The 16,415-nt window shown below is 39.3% G+C and overlaps 4 protein-coding genes across 7 annotated transcripts; 1 reads left to right on the forward strand and 3 right to left on the reverse strand.

The window, feature by feature from the left end:
• Window positions 1-315: 315 nt before the first annotated feature.
• LOC126601421 (uncharacterized) lies at window positions 316-4,516 on the reverse strand. Of its 2 annotated transcripts, none has more exons than XM_050268130.1 (11): window positions 3,781-4,516; window positions 3,635-3,689; window positions 3,446-3,545; window positions 3,179-3,335; window positions 2,724-2,777; window positions 2,497-2,636; window positions 1,736-2,339; window positions 1,477-1,588; window positions 1,311-1,360; window positions 1,036-1,173; window positions 316-841 (listed from the first exon to the last, which is right to left on the reverse strand). In XM_050268130.1, exons 1-11 carry the CDS (start codon window positions 4,390-4,392, stop codon window positions 524-526), a joined length of 2,340 nt encoding a protein of 779 aa, XP_050124087.1. In that variant the 5' UTR covers window positions 4,393-4,516; the 3' UTR covers window positions 316-523. The 2 variants fall into 2 exon arrangements, with proteins under 2 accessions (XP_050124087.1, XP_050124088.1); XM_050268131.1 differs by having other exon boundaries at window positions 3,179-3,323; window positions 3,437-3,545.
• Window positions 4,517-5,630: 1,114 nt separating this feature from the next.
• On the reverse strand, window positions 5,631-7,581 carry LOC126605433 (outer envelope pore protein 24B, chloroplastic-like). The gene is made up of 3 exons (XM_050272837.1): window positions 7,298-7,581; window positions 6,845-7,201; window positions 5,631-5,810 (listed from the first exon to the last, which is right to left on the reverse strand). Exons 1-3 carry the CDS (start codon window positions 7,493-7,495, stop codon window positions 5,730-5,732), a joined length of 636 nt encoding a protein of 211 aa, XP_050128794.1. The 5' UTR covers window positions 7,496-7,581; the 3' UTR covers window positions 5,631-5,729.
• A 1,502-nt stretch (window positions 7,582-9,083) lies between these two features.
• LOC126601231 (uncharacterized) lies at window positions 9,084-13,821 on the forward strand. Of its 3 annotated transcripts, none has more exons than XM_050267912.1 (7): window positions 9,084-9,397; window positions 9,534-9,599; window positions 9,935-11,468; window positions 11,546-11,621; window positions 12,544-12,926; window positions 13,039-13,137; window positions 13,339-13,821. In XM_050267912.1, the coding sequence occupies exons 3-7, from the start codon at window positions 10,002-10,004 to the stop codon at window positions 13,507-13,509; spliced, it is 2,196 nt and encodes a 731-aa protein (XP_050123869.1). In that variant the 5' UTR covers window positions 9,084-9,397; window positions 9,534-9,599; window positions 9,935-10,001; the 3' UTR covers window positions 13,510-13,821. The 3 variants fall into 3 exon arrangements, with proteins under 3 accessions (XP_050123869.1, XP_050123868.1, XP_050123867.1); XM_050267911.1 differs by having other exon boundaries at window positions 9,084-9,376; XM_050267910.1 differs by having other exon boundaries at window positions 9,084-9,366.
• Window positions 13,822-13,835: 14 nt separating this feature from the next.
• LOC126601232 (transcription repressor OFP7-like) lies at window positions 13,836-15,241 on the reverse strand. The gene has a single exon (XM_050267913.1). It carries the CDS (start codon window positions 14,945-14,947, stop codon window positions 13,922-13,924), a length of 1,026 nt encoding a protein of 341 aa, XP_050123870.1. The 5' UTR covers window positions 14,948-15,241; the 3' UTR covers window positions 13,836-13,921.
• Between the last annotated feature and the right edge of the window lie 1,174 nt (window positions 15,242-16,415).

Raw genomic sequence — 16,415 nt, forward strand, 5'->3', positions numbered from 1 at the left:
ACCATTGAAATTTAATTCAACGGCTACAATTATTATCATTTTTAAAAGAACCCCTATTTGTAACCGATGAATCAAATTTCAACGGTCCGAATCCCGAACTAGATGGATTAGTTGAGAAAAGATCTAAAAAGGATCCCTTAACTTCTATTTTTTTTGCCATCTTTAGTTTATGCAGTACTTCCTTGAAGAATAATACTTGAATTCTCTCAATAGAGGATGAACTCATACACCCAATTTCAAATAACAGATTTTTAATGTAATCAGAACAGTTTAATATCTTAATCTTTATTTGAAAATCATTCTTACAAAAAATAATTCAAAACAATGACAATTTAGTCATCCGAATATATTAAATAAATTAAACAGCATATTTATAACGAACAATTGATTTATTTACATTTGAAAAACTAAAAGATCATTAATTAAATGATTTTTATAAAAATAATTTTCAAATAAAGATTAAGAGATTGAGCAATTGAGCAATTCCAATTATAGAATGTTCCACAAATCTCTTATGCATACATTAGGTTCTTCTGTATACTTGTCCGTTCGCCCGCATCGATTTCCTCCCGTTTTCAAACGAAGCTAAGACGGATTCGATTTGGTCAACCGTAATCCCCCCATTGCATCGCTTTGATGGCAAGGAAGGCTGCCTTAATATCGTGAGTAACGAAGATCCAGCTGGTGTGTCTTTCTGTGCATCGGCTTCAGCCAATGTGTCTGTATTCGCAACAGCTTCAGTTGATACCGTGTCAGGTGACGATGTCTGAGTACCAAACTTCGCTTTGGACTTGCTAAGCTTGGTTGCAGTAGTCTTTTTCGGTAGAATCTCCCTCTGTACCTGCATTTCATTCCATAACCAATCGACATTCAGTGTTCGGTAACAAAAAGTGATGGTTTGGTATAACAAGTTATTCCTATTTCCCTTTTGGAGTTGATATCTTAAGAATTCCTGACCGGCAGAAGAAAACCAATTGCTAAAAATACCTAGTGCCACTTTAGAAATAACCATACGATAAGATCTGAATGCACTACCATGTCTGAAGAATCCTCCGACAGTGAGCTCCTACTATTGCTGTCACCTCGTACTAAGATAAAAGAACGAACTGTGCTCAGTCCATGCTTATTGGATGAGGGCAGAGAATGACTTGGCCCCCGACCTAAGAAGGACGACTGCAAAATTTACCAATGACAGTTATGATCAAATGGCATCTTACAAAAAACTTGGCCCAAAGACCAGATGTTGCTTTGTACTGTTCCTAAAATAACAAGATAATATTGATGTTGCATCTACTTCTATATCAAGTTACCTTTGATGATATGCTCCTGTCTCCTCCCGCGAGAAGCATATTAGGGAAGGCTGCAAAATTGAACAATATGTCAGATGACGATAGAGTTAAAAACAAAATGATATCAACATACTACACGGAAGAAATTTACACAACGGCATAATACATGACAAATAACAGATCTTACAAGGGGCTTTGGCCTTCTTAGTATCAGGCGCAATATTCAGTTTCTTTATATGACCAAAAACTTCTCTTGAACTTTCATCCTCTGCTGGTGACAAGAAAGTAGCCTGCATTTCCTGTTCCAAATCAAAATGTTCTTGTAACGTTAAACGAATCTGTACAGAAAAAATGACATCACATGCAGTTGAAGAATCTTAGCACGGATAATCGATTTAAACAGTGAATTAATTTCCACCATCATATGGTATAGTGGGAGAACTCACAGCTTTCTCAGACAGGCACTGTTTAGATAGTCTCTTTTCTGTTTCATCATCGTCAGATGACAGGTATACATCATCGTTATCAGTATACAGTAGAGGCATCATTTGCTTTATCTCTCGTAAGTTCATTCGCACAGCATTTGCGGGTGCTGAATCTTCTGCATCTTCATTACCAAACTCTTCATCTTCTGCAATTTCATCACCAAACTCTTGATCTTCCTGTACATCTGCATCTGTCTCTTTGACCAACTCTGTTTCTTTTTGTTTAGAACCAAACTTCAGCTTCTGCATAAGTTTTTCTGTTCCAGAAGCATCCTGTTGCTTGAGCCACTTTTGATGGAGTTCATTCCGTCTTTCATTATCAACTGGCCTTTCTTCATATCCAGTTGCTATCATATCATTAAGCTCCGCAGCATCTCCGTCATCCTCATCGTCGTCACTATCTTCGAACCGATGCAGGTCATGATCACTGTCGTCTTCTTCCTCAGCTTCATCATCCACAAAAGCTTTGACAGGATCGCCGATTGGAGATGAAGGCACGTCAGCCACTTCAGAAGAATGAGGAGCAATATTTTCTTTGTCATTGTAGTCCTCCTCGTCAGAAGAACTACAAAGAGAGAAGTGTCATTGTCCATTTCACCAGAAAAACTTAAAAAACAAACAGTATCCAACTTAATTAACTTTTGGAAACATTTGAATGCAACAATGACCCGTACTAAGCTTCAAATTTACAAGATATGAAGACATAAACAAATAACACTTACACATCATCAGGAGGAGCAGAGTCAAGTTTTAAGTTCATTGCAAGTATGGACGGTGCAAAAACCTCTTCCAGCGGACTTTTGGAATCATCATTTGGCAGACCATCCTTATCATCGGAAGTCTGGTTATCAGAAAACAGGTCCTACAACAATGCACAAGATGAAACAGTTATGCTTAAATACACAATCCTATAGAAGAATGATAAATCTGGTTGAAATGTGAAAGGAACCTGCGTATCATCAATAGGTGCTCGAAATGTTTGCTGGGGTTCCTCGTCAACATCCTGCAGTTCAACAAATACAATTATATACTAGATCTCAAGTCTCTCAATTTAATGCAAAAGACTATATTCCCCAACATAATAAATATCATCAATAGGATGAAGGTTTGACAGAAATAATATTTTAAGAATACATGGTATAACATAAGAAGGATTGAAATGATAACCATATTGTTCTTGGATTACCACTTAAAAGCCCTCTTTTTTTCACATTGAACTCTTTCCAAATCACTCAAAATTTTGTTTGCGTTATTAGTATAAAAAGTATCTCATTGGTCAAGAAAATCAAATCCATGGATGCATATATCCCTGTCCCATTATTTGTGGTTAAGAAGAAACACTCGGTCAATGAACTTTTATTTCGGCAAAAACAAGATTGATCAAGAAACTCGAATTCAATTTACCATCCCAGAAGACACATTTCCACAGCTTGAATGCTCCTCCTTATCATTAGACCCATCAATGCACACCTCATTTGCACTGTTCCCTTTTCCGGCCTGGGATGCAATTGACTCCTCAGTTGCCGCTTTCAGTACCTTATAATCTCCTGTACTACTACATCTGCAACACTCAAAAGACCAACAACGAATTACTATAACAATTAATTAATTGAATAAACACCAAGAGCCTAAGAATAAGATCATATCTACAGTTACAAATAGAATACTGACTTTTGTGAAACCTCCAGTTTCCTTTTCCGAATTTTCTCCAGAACTGAAGATATCGGCTTCTGAACAAGCGGTATGGGTTTAAATGCTGCATCTCTGGTTTCTAACACAGAAGAAGATGATAACGAATAAGACATAATCAAAAGTAATACATTGTAAATGAACTATGTAATAGCATCACTTTGTTTATACCTCGCAAAAGTCTCTGAGATTCAGCATGCAGTTGCTTCAGATGCTCTCGTCTTTCCTACAAAATCATAACAATTTAGGCCTAAGCAAAACAGTACAAACTAATTTCAACCAATTTTACGGAATACAACACGAAAAAATCTTAATACTTTTTCAGTCGTCCTCATGCCCTCGGCAGCCCCGGTTTTGCTCTTGGCCCTCTTTTTCTTCTTCTTGTTCTCCTCTTCCTCAAAGCCATCAGAACTACGCCGTTTCTTATCCGTCTCTTCTACCCTCACATCCCCACTTTCTTCCGGCATCAACTTGTTTAGATCTTCGCCAAATTCCTCTCCCGCAGAATCAAAATCCAAAACCCTCTTAGCTCCGTTGCCATCTTCGCCGCCACCCAAACCATCAAAACTCGAATTCATTTCACCTTCACCGCCCAAACCATCAAAACCGGAATCGATTTCCCCTCCACCCCCCAACCCATCGGAACCATAACTCATTTCACCTTCACCACCGCCCAAGCCGTCAAATCCGGAATTAGAATCCCCTTCGCCGCCCAAACCTTCCGAACCCAACCCTAACCTTGACGGCTCATTCGATTCCTCCAAGCTTAGAGCTTCGAATTCGGAGGGATTCACTCGGCCGCTCTCCGATTCGTCGACGGGAGGTTCTTCGGAAACCCTAATTGCTTTCTTTAAGCGCTTCAGCTTCGTTTTGCGGACTGGCGGAGCAGTCTCCGCTGACAGCAGCTCGAAATCATCGTCGCTGTCCATCTCCGCAATGGATTTCTCGGCGTAACGGACGACGAAAAATCAAATTAGGGTTTAGGTTCTATAAGGCAATGAAAATTTGGGGCGGATCTGATCCAATTCCTGAGAAGAAAACAGGTAAAAGGCAGTGATATTTAAGCGCCAAATGATTTTAAAATTCTTTTGGGGATTGCCACTGCCGCCAAATTTACACGTTTTCATGACGAAACATCAGGACCGTCAGATTTTTCAGGGTTTGGTGAGCGGTTCTGATTGAAGATTGAGATCAAGCCCCATATCAAAGTGATAGTATTGTTTTGGGCTCGATTGGGCCCAATTTTGGATTAAGCTGATAAATTGATAATGCACTTGAATTCTTTTGATCCAAACAAAGTCTAAGAGGTCCAAATTCCTGTATTTCCGTATACATTTCATTTTAAGTGGCTCAAATACGCCCGTTATATTTTCTTAAATTCAGAATTGCTAATTCAGTCTGTTAAATTTAATAATGTATATCATATATATAATATAAATTTTTCTAAAATTATTTTTCGGAGTATCCAACAACCATTTTGTTTAAAGTCGAATTCGGCTGAGGGATTTATATCACAATATTGACTTTTGTGAAAAGTGTTCACCTATATAACAACACGTGAAGTGCGGAGTTATCGTCACGCTCACAACACTTGAATTGTGAGCTTGTTTGGATGTACTTTTAAAATAACTGAAAACATTCGTAGAGAAAAAAAATTTGAGCTCCAAAAGCACTGGAAGTGCTTTATGTAAGAAGCACCAGTTAAGTGCTTCTTCTAGAAAGCAATTTAAGTGTTTTTCTAAGATTTACTTGCATTTTTACTAAGGATTGGTTCCAAAAATATTTTCACTAAAAACATTTTCAATTATTTTAAAAGTACATTCAAATGAGCAAATGTCAGACTTTATCAACTGTAAGTCTCTGCAGCACAAAATAAAATACAAAGCCTGAACAAAGCAGATTGGGCGTTGAAATTCTTTGAATTTGCATTTACTTGCATCCATTGAACTTCTCACTTCCTCAGTAAAGTTCATGAGCCATTCTCAAACAATCAAGAATGTACATTTTCAGTATAAAAAGCCGTAACTCGGCCTCAGTTCCTCCAAGAGAGAATTATTTCACGTAGCATATGAAGTTCATGGTTACTCGGACCATCAGATATCCAACAATTTATATGTCAATGCTGCGCGTACGAAGCCGCCTATAACCAGGTGTATCAACTCACTAATGAAAGAAAAACACTATTCAATGATAAAATGATACTTTAAATCCATCATGAGACAATTCTAAGTTGTTATCAGACTACAAGCAAAGATACAATAATGAATCACATCTCAAAATCCCAGGTACTCTCAGCAGTTAATTTTGGCATCTTTCGTTCCTCCGCCAAATTAACAGATGCTGAAACCTGGAAAGAATACATGAACATTATCAGGAAAAGCTTGATTTAGTAACAACAGATAAGCAAAACTCTACAACCTTCGAAGTGGTCATGTGACTCGTATACTCAGAAGCAACATTTCCGAGAGTTCAATGAGTAGGAGCTAATAGTTTTTTACATATGAAGATGTGTTACTAACATTCAACTGATGGCCACATAACGATTGAACTACACTGCAATAACATTACCGCCCAGAGCAGTGCTATCCACCACACAAACATTGCTAGTACCGCTGTGGACATGAAGCGTCATCTTTGATGCTACTACCACCAAGATTTCAATTCAATCCAACTACCCCACTAGTAGGAAAAACCACAGTTGTAGCTCTGGACACTGCCACAACCACAACCCTTAACACAGAAAACAATAGCAGACCACCTTGTTTTGCAACACACTTGTGAATTGGAGGAACTGAGTGTGTTGCAGAATTGTTGCTTCTTCTTTGTAACTTCATAGGACAAACTGTTACAAGAAACCCTTGTGTACTTGGATTGACTGACATACCAAATGACATAACAAAACCAAAATTTCAACTTCACAGGCCAAACTGCAGCCCTTCCAAGAGCAACATTTCCGGAGTGTTACACACACTCGATTTCACAATCATCAACTCATCAACACCCTTATCTGGAAAGAACAATGTCACCCATGTCCCCCAATTGAGGTTAATCAATTCCTCAGCAGATTTAAATTTCCCTCAAAACCTCCCACCTCACTCGCCAGAGGTATATTCAAGTTTAATAACGAAAGTAACATCCAGGATCCAAAACATGAATACTAACCAAATGCAATTACATCTCCTAAGTGATAAAAGCATACCGTACTCACTATATTACTTATTCAAAACTAAGACCATAATTTGAAAGCAGGCACAAATCATTGACAAACCAAAATTCAAATGCCATACTTCACTCAAACATCAAAATCCTAATTGCAATTATATAAACCAAATCAAATCCAACAAATAAAACAAGAAATATCAATTAAAAAAGTTTAATTACCTTAAAAGAGCCATTGATTTTAGAACTCCTCGACCACTCCAACCCCAACAACTTGCTCGACGTCTGGTACGAAGCCCTGAATACATCATCATAAAACCTCTGGGCCACCGCGAAATCCCACGAATTCTTGGCCAAATCGTACGATGGCTCAAACGTCGTCGCTCCGCCGTGCAGATAAGAGTACTTGAACTTCCCGTTCCTCGAGCCGAGCACGTGATTCGCCGACACCTTGTTGGCCGAATCGAGCACCAGGGTTCCGTCCAGAATCGTCCGGTTGTCTCCCCTCATGTGAATGTAATTCAAATTCAACGGCTTCCCCGCAACCCTAACCGAGTTCATGAACTGAAACCTCAAGTCCTGCACACACCCAAAAGACATAAGCCACCATTTTTACAGTTAAACTCACTCAAGGCCGCCAATTATAACCAGACCAAGTTGCCGAAATCTGATTACCTGTTTGGGGACGTTGTAATCGACGATGAAGGAGCCGGGTTTCTCTACGGCGAGGACCAGGCCGTTTAAGCTGGGTCCGGCGGCGAAGGTGGCATCGGTGAGGGAAGCTCGGAACTTGACATCGCTGGCGAAGAAGGCGACGTTTGCGGCGGCGCCGCTCTTGTCATTTTCATACTTGCCCTTCAAAGATGCCTTCATCGTGAACGAGGTGGGTGGGGGCGGGGGAGGTTGAGAGGGGGAGGAGATGCCGCTGGTGAGGGTTTTAAAATTGTTTTCTTGTGAATTTGTTAACTTTGGAAATGTCAGCGTTTTTGGTTGGTGGTGCAATAGGGCGCCACGTCAAATCATTTTTTTTCTGGGTTTTAAATTTTTTTGCCATTTTTTTTTTTATTTCTATTTCTATTTATCTATCTATTTTATGAATAGAAGAGCTCTTGTTAACTTTTTGTCCCTTTTTTTTCAATTTTTTCCTCTCTTTTGAATACACAATGTTGACATGAGGAGGACAAAATAATAATTTTATACTTTTGACAAAAGAACAATCATATCCTCATTTTTCCTATTTTGCCCTCATTTTGATACACAATATTTATATAAGTAGGGCAAAATGGTAATTTTGTATCAAAATATTTACATAAGATAAAAATATGTACTTATTAAAAGAAATTGTCCCACCATATCATATAGGTAAGTGAAATCATGATTTTTTTGAATAGTTTGAATGAACTAAAGCAGTTGCGCTTAAGGAGAACGTGGGAAGAGATGTGAGGTTATTCACACGCACAAAATGTGTGCTATCTGCTAGTTTTTAATTAAAATTGTGATAAACAAACAAAGAGAATAAAAGGAAATCAAATTGAATTTATAACCTAATTAGTTTTGCAAAATATATTTTTGCTGGAATTTTGAGTCTTGGTTTTGTCATAAATTGATTTTGCATAGACATGGGGATGTGGAGTTTAAGGAAATGTGCTCAAGGCTATAACTTTTATGCATATTTTTGCGTAAATAAGTTGACCAGGTTAGTTTGAGGTGTGACCCTTTTACATTTGAATTTGAACCTTTTTGGATTCGAACATCGGTTGTGTTAAAAAATAAAACTGTAATTTCTAAAATAACAAACAAATATATATGGCAAGGAAAAAAACTCACAAATTAAACAAACAAAAAAATTGAAACAAAGGAAGTTTTGTAGCTTCTTCTAGCCTTATATTTAGACCCTAGTGTATTTTTGCTCACCCGCTAAAGTGAGAGTGATGCTTATCCCTATTGATTACCGTTATATTAATTTGATTTAATTAATTTAAAATATAAATTTTAAAATTTTCTAATATAACGACAATTAATGAGAGTGAGCACCATCCTCGTTTAGGGAGTGAGCAAAAGACCACTCATTAAGAAACCACCTCATTCGGCCATGTGGTGGGCTAAAATTTGAGCCTCTGTTATAAAACCGACCCATGGGCCGGCTCAGGAACTAAATGCAAGGCCTAAACCCTACTAGTTTGAAATTGGGTCGGGCGACCCCATAACCAAAAAAGTAAAACTGGGCTCTGATTGGCCCATCGGGCCTCCGCCCATTTTAATCGAAGTGACTTTCAAGGGAAAAAGAGAGGGAGAGACAGATGGACGGCGAGATATGTAGAATCCATCACCAGTCCTATAGTTGATGCTGTACTCTAGTACTTCCATTCCCACGCGAATATTCAATGAAGGAGGGATCGTTTGAGTTCCCGCCAAACAGAATTTGGCGCGCTCCCTACAATCTTAAAATCCCTCTTTTCCCGCGAGCTAAAAAGCCCCTTTGCCACTGCCACTAGCCCTACCATCTCCAATCTCAAACTTTCCGTCTCTCCAAACAGTCCCTTCCCATTCAGTCCAATAGCTTCAACATTTTCAGCTCTCTCTCTCTCTCTCTCTCTCTCTCTCTCTCTAGGTCTTCGTTTACGCCCTCTCCGTCTCTCCGATCCGGATATATCCCCCAATCATCTCGCCGTTCTTCGCTGTTTCGGGAATCACAGAGAGAGGAAGTTCGTGGAAGGTTGTATTGCTCTTTGAAGCAACCGAAGGTTTGCAATTGTGAGAGATTAAATTTTAATTGTATGTGACCCAATTTATTACTAATTAGGGTTTCAATCTGGGATCTGACTTTTATGATGGATCTATTTGTTTGAAATGATTGTTTAAATTACTCTGTGTAATGTTACCATGGCCTGAAAGCTTCTGTTTCCCGCAGGCGTCTCCGATTCGATTCACTGGAGCGAATCCAAATAGCAGTGGTGCTCCTCGTAGTCGTAATCTGGTACAGTTTCTCTTATCCCTGTATTCTTTTTGTTTATCATATGTTGAGGGTATATTTTCTTTTAATTGTTGCTATCAGCTGCTCAATCTGAAAACTTTCTAGTCATTTTTTTATGTTTTTGATGGAGTTAATGTAATTGATTGATCTAATCTTTTAGGAATGGTCAGTAATTTGAATTTTTTGTCGTTAGTGTAATTTAGTGCTTTGATTTTGTTTCAAAGATTGATGTGTCTAACATTTTCTGAAATTTGAGGCTGTTGTGTTGTGTTTAATAACTAAGAATTAGTTGAGAACAATTTGTTTAGTTTTACAAGTAAGGTTGATTTCCGTTGCAGGGAAAGGATCTTGTGCATTTTAATGATTGTTCGTGTACTAACGAGTAGAACCTGAGTTTTATATGTGATGGAGTTGAGAAGTTGCAATCATTTGCACTTTATCCAGGCTCTGGAAGGTGGTTTAGTGGTAAAGACTCTGAATGTGGCTTGCGGACGGCCAGTACTCAGATTCAAGGAGTTGAAAGACATACATGAAAGATTAGATGCCAAAAATGGTGATTCGTTCCCAAGAATTCCGCCAAAAGATGAGTTCAGGGGATCAGTTGTCAACGGAGATAGGGTCATGGGTGAAAGTCCAAGTAGGCGTACTGTGGGGAATGTGACAGTCAAAACTGAACCTGAAGTTTACGATTTTGATAGCAGTGATGGCAATGCCGGAAGAAATAATGATTTGGATGGTTTTGGTAATATTACACTGAAGCAGATTAAAGAGACATGCAAGGACAAGAAAAGAAAACGTTCAACATCTGTTGATTTGAAAAAAATAGAAACGTGCTCACCTGTAAAGCATGAGTTTTCTAAGTTGCGAACTGATGAAGAGGATGTTGATCTCATAGAGCCTCTTAGTAAGTGGAAACTCTCAAAGAAGGCAAAGGCCAATACTAAGAGTAAACATAAAAAAAAGGGTTTCTCTTCAATGTCTCAAAGTTCCATATCGACTATCACATCAGAACACATCCCAAGTGAGCCGGAATCTGGTCTGAACATTAAAGTAGAGGTTCCTGAAACTGAGTTTTCAGATATCCAAAACACAATTCCTGCTGCTGGTGATACCTCTTTGGCTTGTGATAATCAGGAGGGTTCTTGCGGAGTGGTGCCTGATGAATCTCCTGCGATAGCTGCTGATTGTGTTTTCGAGACCGAGTTGCCAATTTACGAAACAAATGAAAGTCAGATTTGTGTTGTAAATGAAGTCTGCTACGAAGATATGGAATGTGCAGATCCCACACCTATTCAGATTGTAACGACCTCAGAATGGGATATTGTTGAGGTTGATGATTCAGAGTTCAATAGTGACGAGTGCTTGGATTTGCCTCTATTAGAATATAACATTGAAGGACATATCACGAATTCAGTTCACCCTGACAACTTCATTGAAGCAATATGTTCGGCGCATGATCAAAATTTTGATCTGCACGACACTATCTCCTCTGAGGATGAAAGGTTATGTCAGACTAACAGCGAGACCCAGGTTCGAATATCTGAGGTGGTGGGTGATGATCTCTTTCAGTGCATGGGACCTGTTAACGGAACTGATTCATGTCTATCTGAGCCTGACATGAATGATGATTCACCTTGGAATGTTGAATCCAGTGCTGGGTCTGGTAGCGGTTTGGTTTCTGTTGCTGATGATTCCCCCGTGGCTGAGGAGGAGAAGCAATCCCCCAAGTCTGCCTGTGCTGGTGCAGAAAGAAACTTGTCTCCAGGGATCTTTTCTTCTGATGCTACTGACGAGCTTACGACACTAGTGAGTGGTGGGAGTCCTAGTTTAAACCAGCAGCGTCCTCCTCAAAGGCTCTTTCCGACCAGAAAGGTATGTAACATCTATTCTCGTTTTTTTGCTTTATCGTAGAGTGGAGTCTGTTTCTCATAAACTGTTTTCATGTGCAGGTGATTTCACCAACTTCCCAAGAAAAACTGTGCAAGGCCATGAAGTCAATTGAGTTACACGGTGAAGAACATCCCGGTAAGTGTACAAAGCCTGTTGTGCTATTCGAATGATTAGGATCGTAGGCTCGTAGCATACTCTGCCAGCCAGATGCTACAATGATGCAGTAAAATTTAAGTTTCATTTTTGAAAGTACAGAAGAAATTTGACATTATTAACCATAAAAGTACTAAGCATATATTTTATTGGCCATGAAAACCTAATGATGATCTGATAAAAATTTGACATTATTAACCATAAAAGTACTAAGCACATACTTTATTGGCCATGAGAACCTATTGATGAGCTGATAATCGATCTCCGCTGTGTTTTGATGTTCTCTATACTGCGGTGTTATGTAGTCCGTTGACATGTACAATGCTAATCAATTCTTGTGGCCCAGGTACACAACTGAGTGTTATTCTAGAATACTACAAATTTCTTTCTGTCTGTTTTAATTAAATTGCTAGAGTTATCGATATCCAGAATTGGGTTGTGCGGCTGGACAGAAAATAGGAGTTTTGACAACATTAGGGGAGAATTTACATAGATGGCTTAAACCATTCTTTTGTGATTGATGGCTGTTGCCTGTTGGTGTTTATTGTACTGTAACTTGTATGTTTTGCTGTGTAACTGTTTCCTTTTCAGGCCAACTGTGTAGCTGTTTGGTTTGGTTTCTTGTACGACACCTCAAAACAAAATTTTCTATGTTGGTTTAACTGATTTTCTGTTACTCTTTTATCGGAAACAAAATTTTGTTCAATTTTTCTTAATCTTTAAGCTTTCCATTGCTTTTGCATTTTCATTACAAATTCATTACGAATGCCAAGAAATTGTTTGGGTACTTTAAAATTAAATTTCGTTTTTGTGTTCATTACTCCATTTGCAAATTGCACACATTGCTATTCCCCTCTTCTCATTCACCATGTATTTGACTTTCATGGTTTTCTGATTATATCAGGTTGTAAGGCGAATCTATGTTTTGGAAAACAAACCGAGAGGACGATTGGCGGAGGTCAAGGGCCTGATCAGATCAAGAGAGCGAAATTGTCTATCAAAGTGCAAAACAACGGGAATCCGAAGAACGAGAAGATTAATTCCCAACCTAAAGGCATCCCTAAAGCTTCCAAGGTTTCTGCAGCACCACCGCGTTTTACCACCGGGTGTACTTCAATCCGAACCTGTTCGGAGAGTGCCATTGCATTCTCGCAACGCCAGATGCAGGACATTGAATCCCTTGCAACAAAACTCACGATTGAGTTACAGACCATGAAAGAAATTGCAGAAGAAAGATTACTGCCTGAGGCCTATCATGCTACACCCTTGAAATATAATGCAAATGAGGTACCCTAACATACTTTTTTTTCAGATACGTTTTCTCACGCAACCCCTTTTCTATGTGAATGTGCAAGAATAATTGTGTGCTCATCTGTGTGCTTCCAATGAAAAAATGCAGGTGCAGATGGCTATTAGGAACGCAACGAGAGTCGAAGCATCTGCGAAAAGATTGCTTTCCATGATGTCAAGGGACTGCAACCGGTTTTGTAAAATCATGGTTTGCTCCTCACCCTATTTCCTTTCATTTATCCGGATTCTGTTGTCGCAAGTCTAAAATAATCATCACGCATTCTTCTATTATTTGAAATGAGGTAGAGAAGTGTACGATGACTATTTCGACGTGCTAATAACAATTCTATTTTCTTCCTCGGTCTTGTTTTCAGGCATGAATTTGATCATTTCTGTTTATCCATTGCAGAAAATGGCTGATATCGACGTCGATGCTTCTGAAAATGTTGCAAACAAGGACAAGGAGGGGAAGAAGATTGTGTTTGCTGATGAAGCTGGGGAAAAGCTCTGCCATGTCAAGTTTTTTGAGAATGACTTGGCAACATTTTCGGATCAAAATCTGGATTTTCTGGTTAAATAACTTGAAAACCTTGTTTCTTGTATAAGTACATTTTTTTTTTTTTTGGTTATCATCGAGGCTGCACCTTAATTTAACCTGGATCCTTTCCGTACCATCAGGAAATCCAGATTCTTGATTCGTGTGGAAGAGAAATTGGTATCTTTGGTTTGTATGAGGTGAACCAAGAAAATGGGTTAATGAGGTTCGTCGAATTCAGTTTGAGTGATTCAAATTGCTTGATTTTTTTGCTCTGGAGAGTAAAATCCAAAGTGAATTTTTGTACATGCATTTCAACGATTAGAATGATTTATTACTGGTGAAAACTTGACAACATACATTTATGAGTATTGCTAAGAAGATCACATATTTAACTTATAATATTTTTACATTAGTAATTTAGTAAAACAATTATGGGCAAAAACGACAATATCAGTTAATTCAAATTTCCCACTTGGTCCAAAGGGTCGGAAAACAAGAGCTCCCAAATCTCAGAAAACGCCTCCACAATAACGTCCTGGTAGTGGCGGGAATTCAAAGTCAAGAAACAATGGAGGAGCTCTTCCAACTCCTTGGCCTCGAATATCTGTTTTTCCATGATCATCTCCATCATCGACCTCCTAAAGTCCTCGAAGGGATCCTCCGACTTCTTCACCACCGCCACGCTCTCCCTCACCTTCCCCTCTTCCCCACTGCACGCCCTCATCGGCCGCAGCACCGTCTTTATCTTTCCGAACTCGCCGCCCGTCGTCCCCGCCGATTTCTTCGAATCCGAATCTGAATTCGATCTACGAACCTTATCGTAATCGCCACTGTTAGGTCTCCTCTTGCTGCTCTGCTTGTGCGGCGGTCCCGAGATCTTCTGGCCTATGGTGTCCATCACCAGCGAAAATTCGGTCGAGAAGCTTCTGGAAGAGTAGATCGGAGTTCCGCTTTCTTCGCTGATCTCTTCGCCGCCGTCGAATTCGCCGCTGAACCAGTTTCCGGACGAAATATTTATAAACGGAAGCTCCGGTTTCGCTTTCAATTTCGATTTCTTCTTCTTTGTCTTCCTCTTCTCCTTGTTCCGCTTCTTCCTGTAATAATTCTCGGTTTCCGAAATCGGCGACATAAGATTATTATTATAGTTATTATAATTATGATTAAGTTCGTCATTATCTGCGGATGATTTGATTTCGACGTTGCAGTCGGAGATGAATCGCGTGGATGACCGGGACCGGCACGATCCGCAGCCGAGGGATTTGGTGGGCTTGGATGACACGTGGCACTTTACGGAGGGGTCCTCCGGTGTGGACGGTGGCGGGGCCGGGAGGGTGAGGCTGGGGAAGCCGATGCCCATGGCTTTGGCGTTTACGGGGGACAGCCGGTAAATTGCCGGTAAAGTGGAGTTGTGTTTGGGGCGACAGAGTTGGATTAGCAGGATAACCCGGGGGAATTTGAGCTTAAAGGAGCGTTTAGCCATTAATTAAGCTCGGGATTAAGCGGGATTAAGATGGAGGATTTGGGGTTGGATTATATAGTGAGGTGAGGCCGGCTGCAGATGCAGAGACAGTAGGATGGGATGGCTAAATTAAGAGGGATGAAGTGTGCATGGAATTCTGTCTAGCGATTGTATGGATCGAAAATGTGTGTAAAATAAATGGCTTGGTTTATGATTAATTAATTGATAATCAAATCACTAATCAGGTTGAAAGCTACTTAAAAATCAAATTAAGGAATTTGATTTATGATTCAGGTGGAGGATGCGGTTGGTTGTATCCAGTTCTGATAGGTTGACGAGTTCCATGCAAAGACTCGATCATACAAAGGGCCAAACCAATCTCATTACCGTACATAATGGTATCCACATAGCATCGATATAGTACAGAATAATGATAGATACTGTATCAATAGTAAAACGTCACCAACTACCCTGTTGTACAAAAAGTTGAACCTTTTCACATTAAGGTGTTGCTCATATGAAATAGACTTTTTCCCCCTGTAATGGACGGGCCAATTTGCACTGAGTTGGAGCTCACCCAAATTTCAAAGTGTTTCATCCTTATTGTTATCGTTACAAAATTTAACGTTTAAAAATGATGAATGTCCTGCCTGAAAACGAATGATTTCGTTTTTCATATGGAAATTAGATCATCTTCGGATCTCTTCATTGAGGATCCGAATGATCAATTAATATCAACCGTTCATAAAAAATCGTATAACCACAATTGAACGTTTTATTATATTTTTAAAGGTAAAACAATCTCGTTTTGCATAAAAAAATATTAAAAAAAAAAAAGAAAAAATTATAACCGCATAATCTTTAATAAACTGTTATTATTAATTGATTTCCGGAAACCTAATTCCTACCATATGAATTGAAAGCCACTAGTTGACAAATTCGTTGAGGAGCTGGCAGCCAGATAGATACAATTCTGTATGACACGTGTACAAGCAGATATCACTACAAGACAAAGTGTAGAAAGTTTCTTCTACTATACAAATTACAATACACACACGCGCTTTGACATCTTGACTTTGCACTATGGGTAGGGCTGGAGGCAAATACCAATTTGGTCAAGCTCCCCCTTTGCCATATTTGCCGACTGCAATGATTCAGGCCAGTCACAGGCAGCGTCAACGACACAACCGCAACCGAGGTGTGGCTAAGCTTGGGTGGGTGGGGTTGGCAGATGACGGACGGGGGCGGGGGAGATGCTCCTGAGATAATGTTTTGTTTTTGTTTGCTGTTTGTTTATTAACTTGGCTTCTATTTTTTTTTTTTCAAATAAATGATTTTTTACTGTCTACGTACGTTGTGTGGGCTCTTAGTGTGCCACATCAACAACCTAACAGAAAATTTGACGAATCTAGACGACAAGGACCAAGTTGATGTGTGCTAGGGAAAGTTATGGATGACATTGATTGATTTTCAAATTATGAGATCAAAA

This window comes from Malus sylvestris, chromosome 15 (genome assembly GCF_916048215.2).
Source record: "Malus sylvestris chromosome 15, drMalSylv7.2, whole genome shotgun sequence".
In the NCBI taxonomy this organism is placed as follows: Eukaryota; Viridiplantae; Streptophyta; class Magnoliopsida; order Rosales; family Rosaceae; genus Malus; species Malus sylvestris.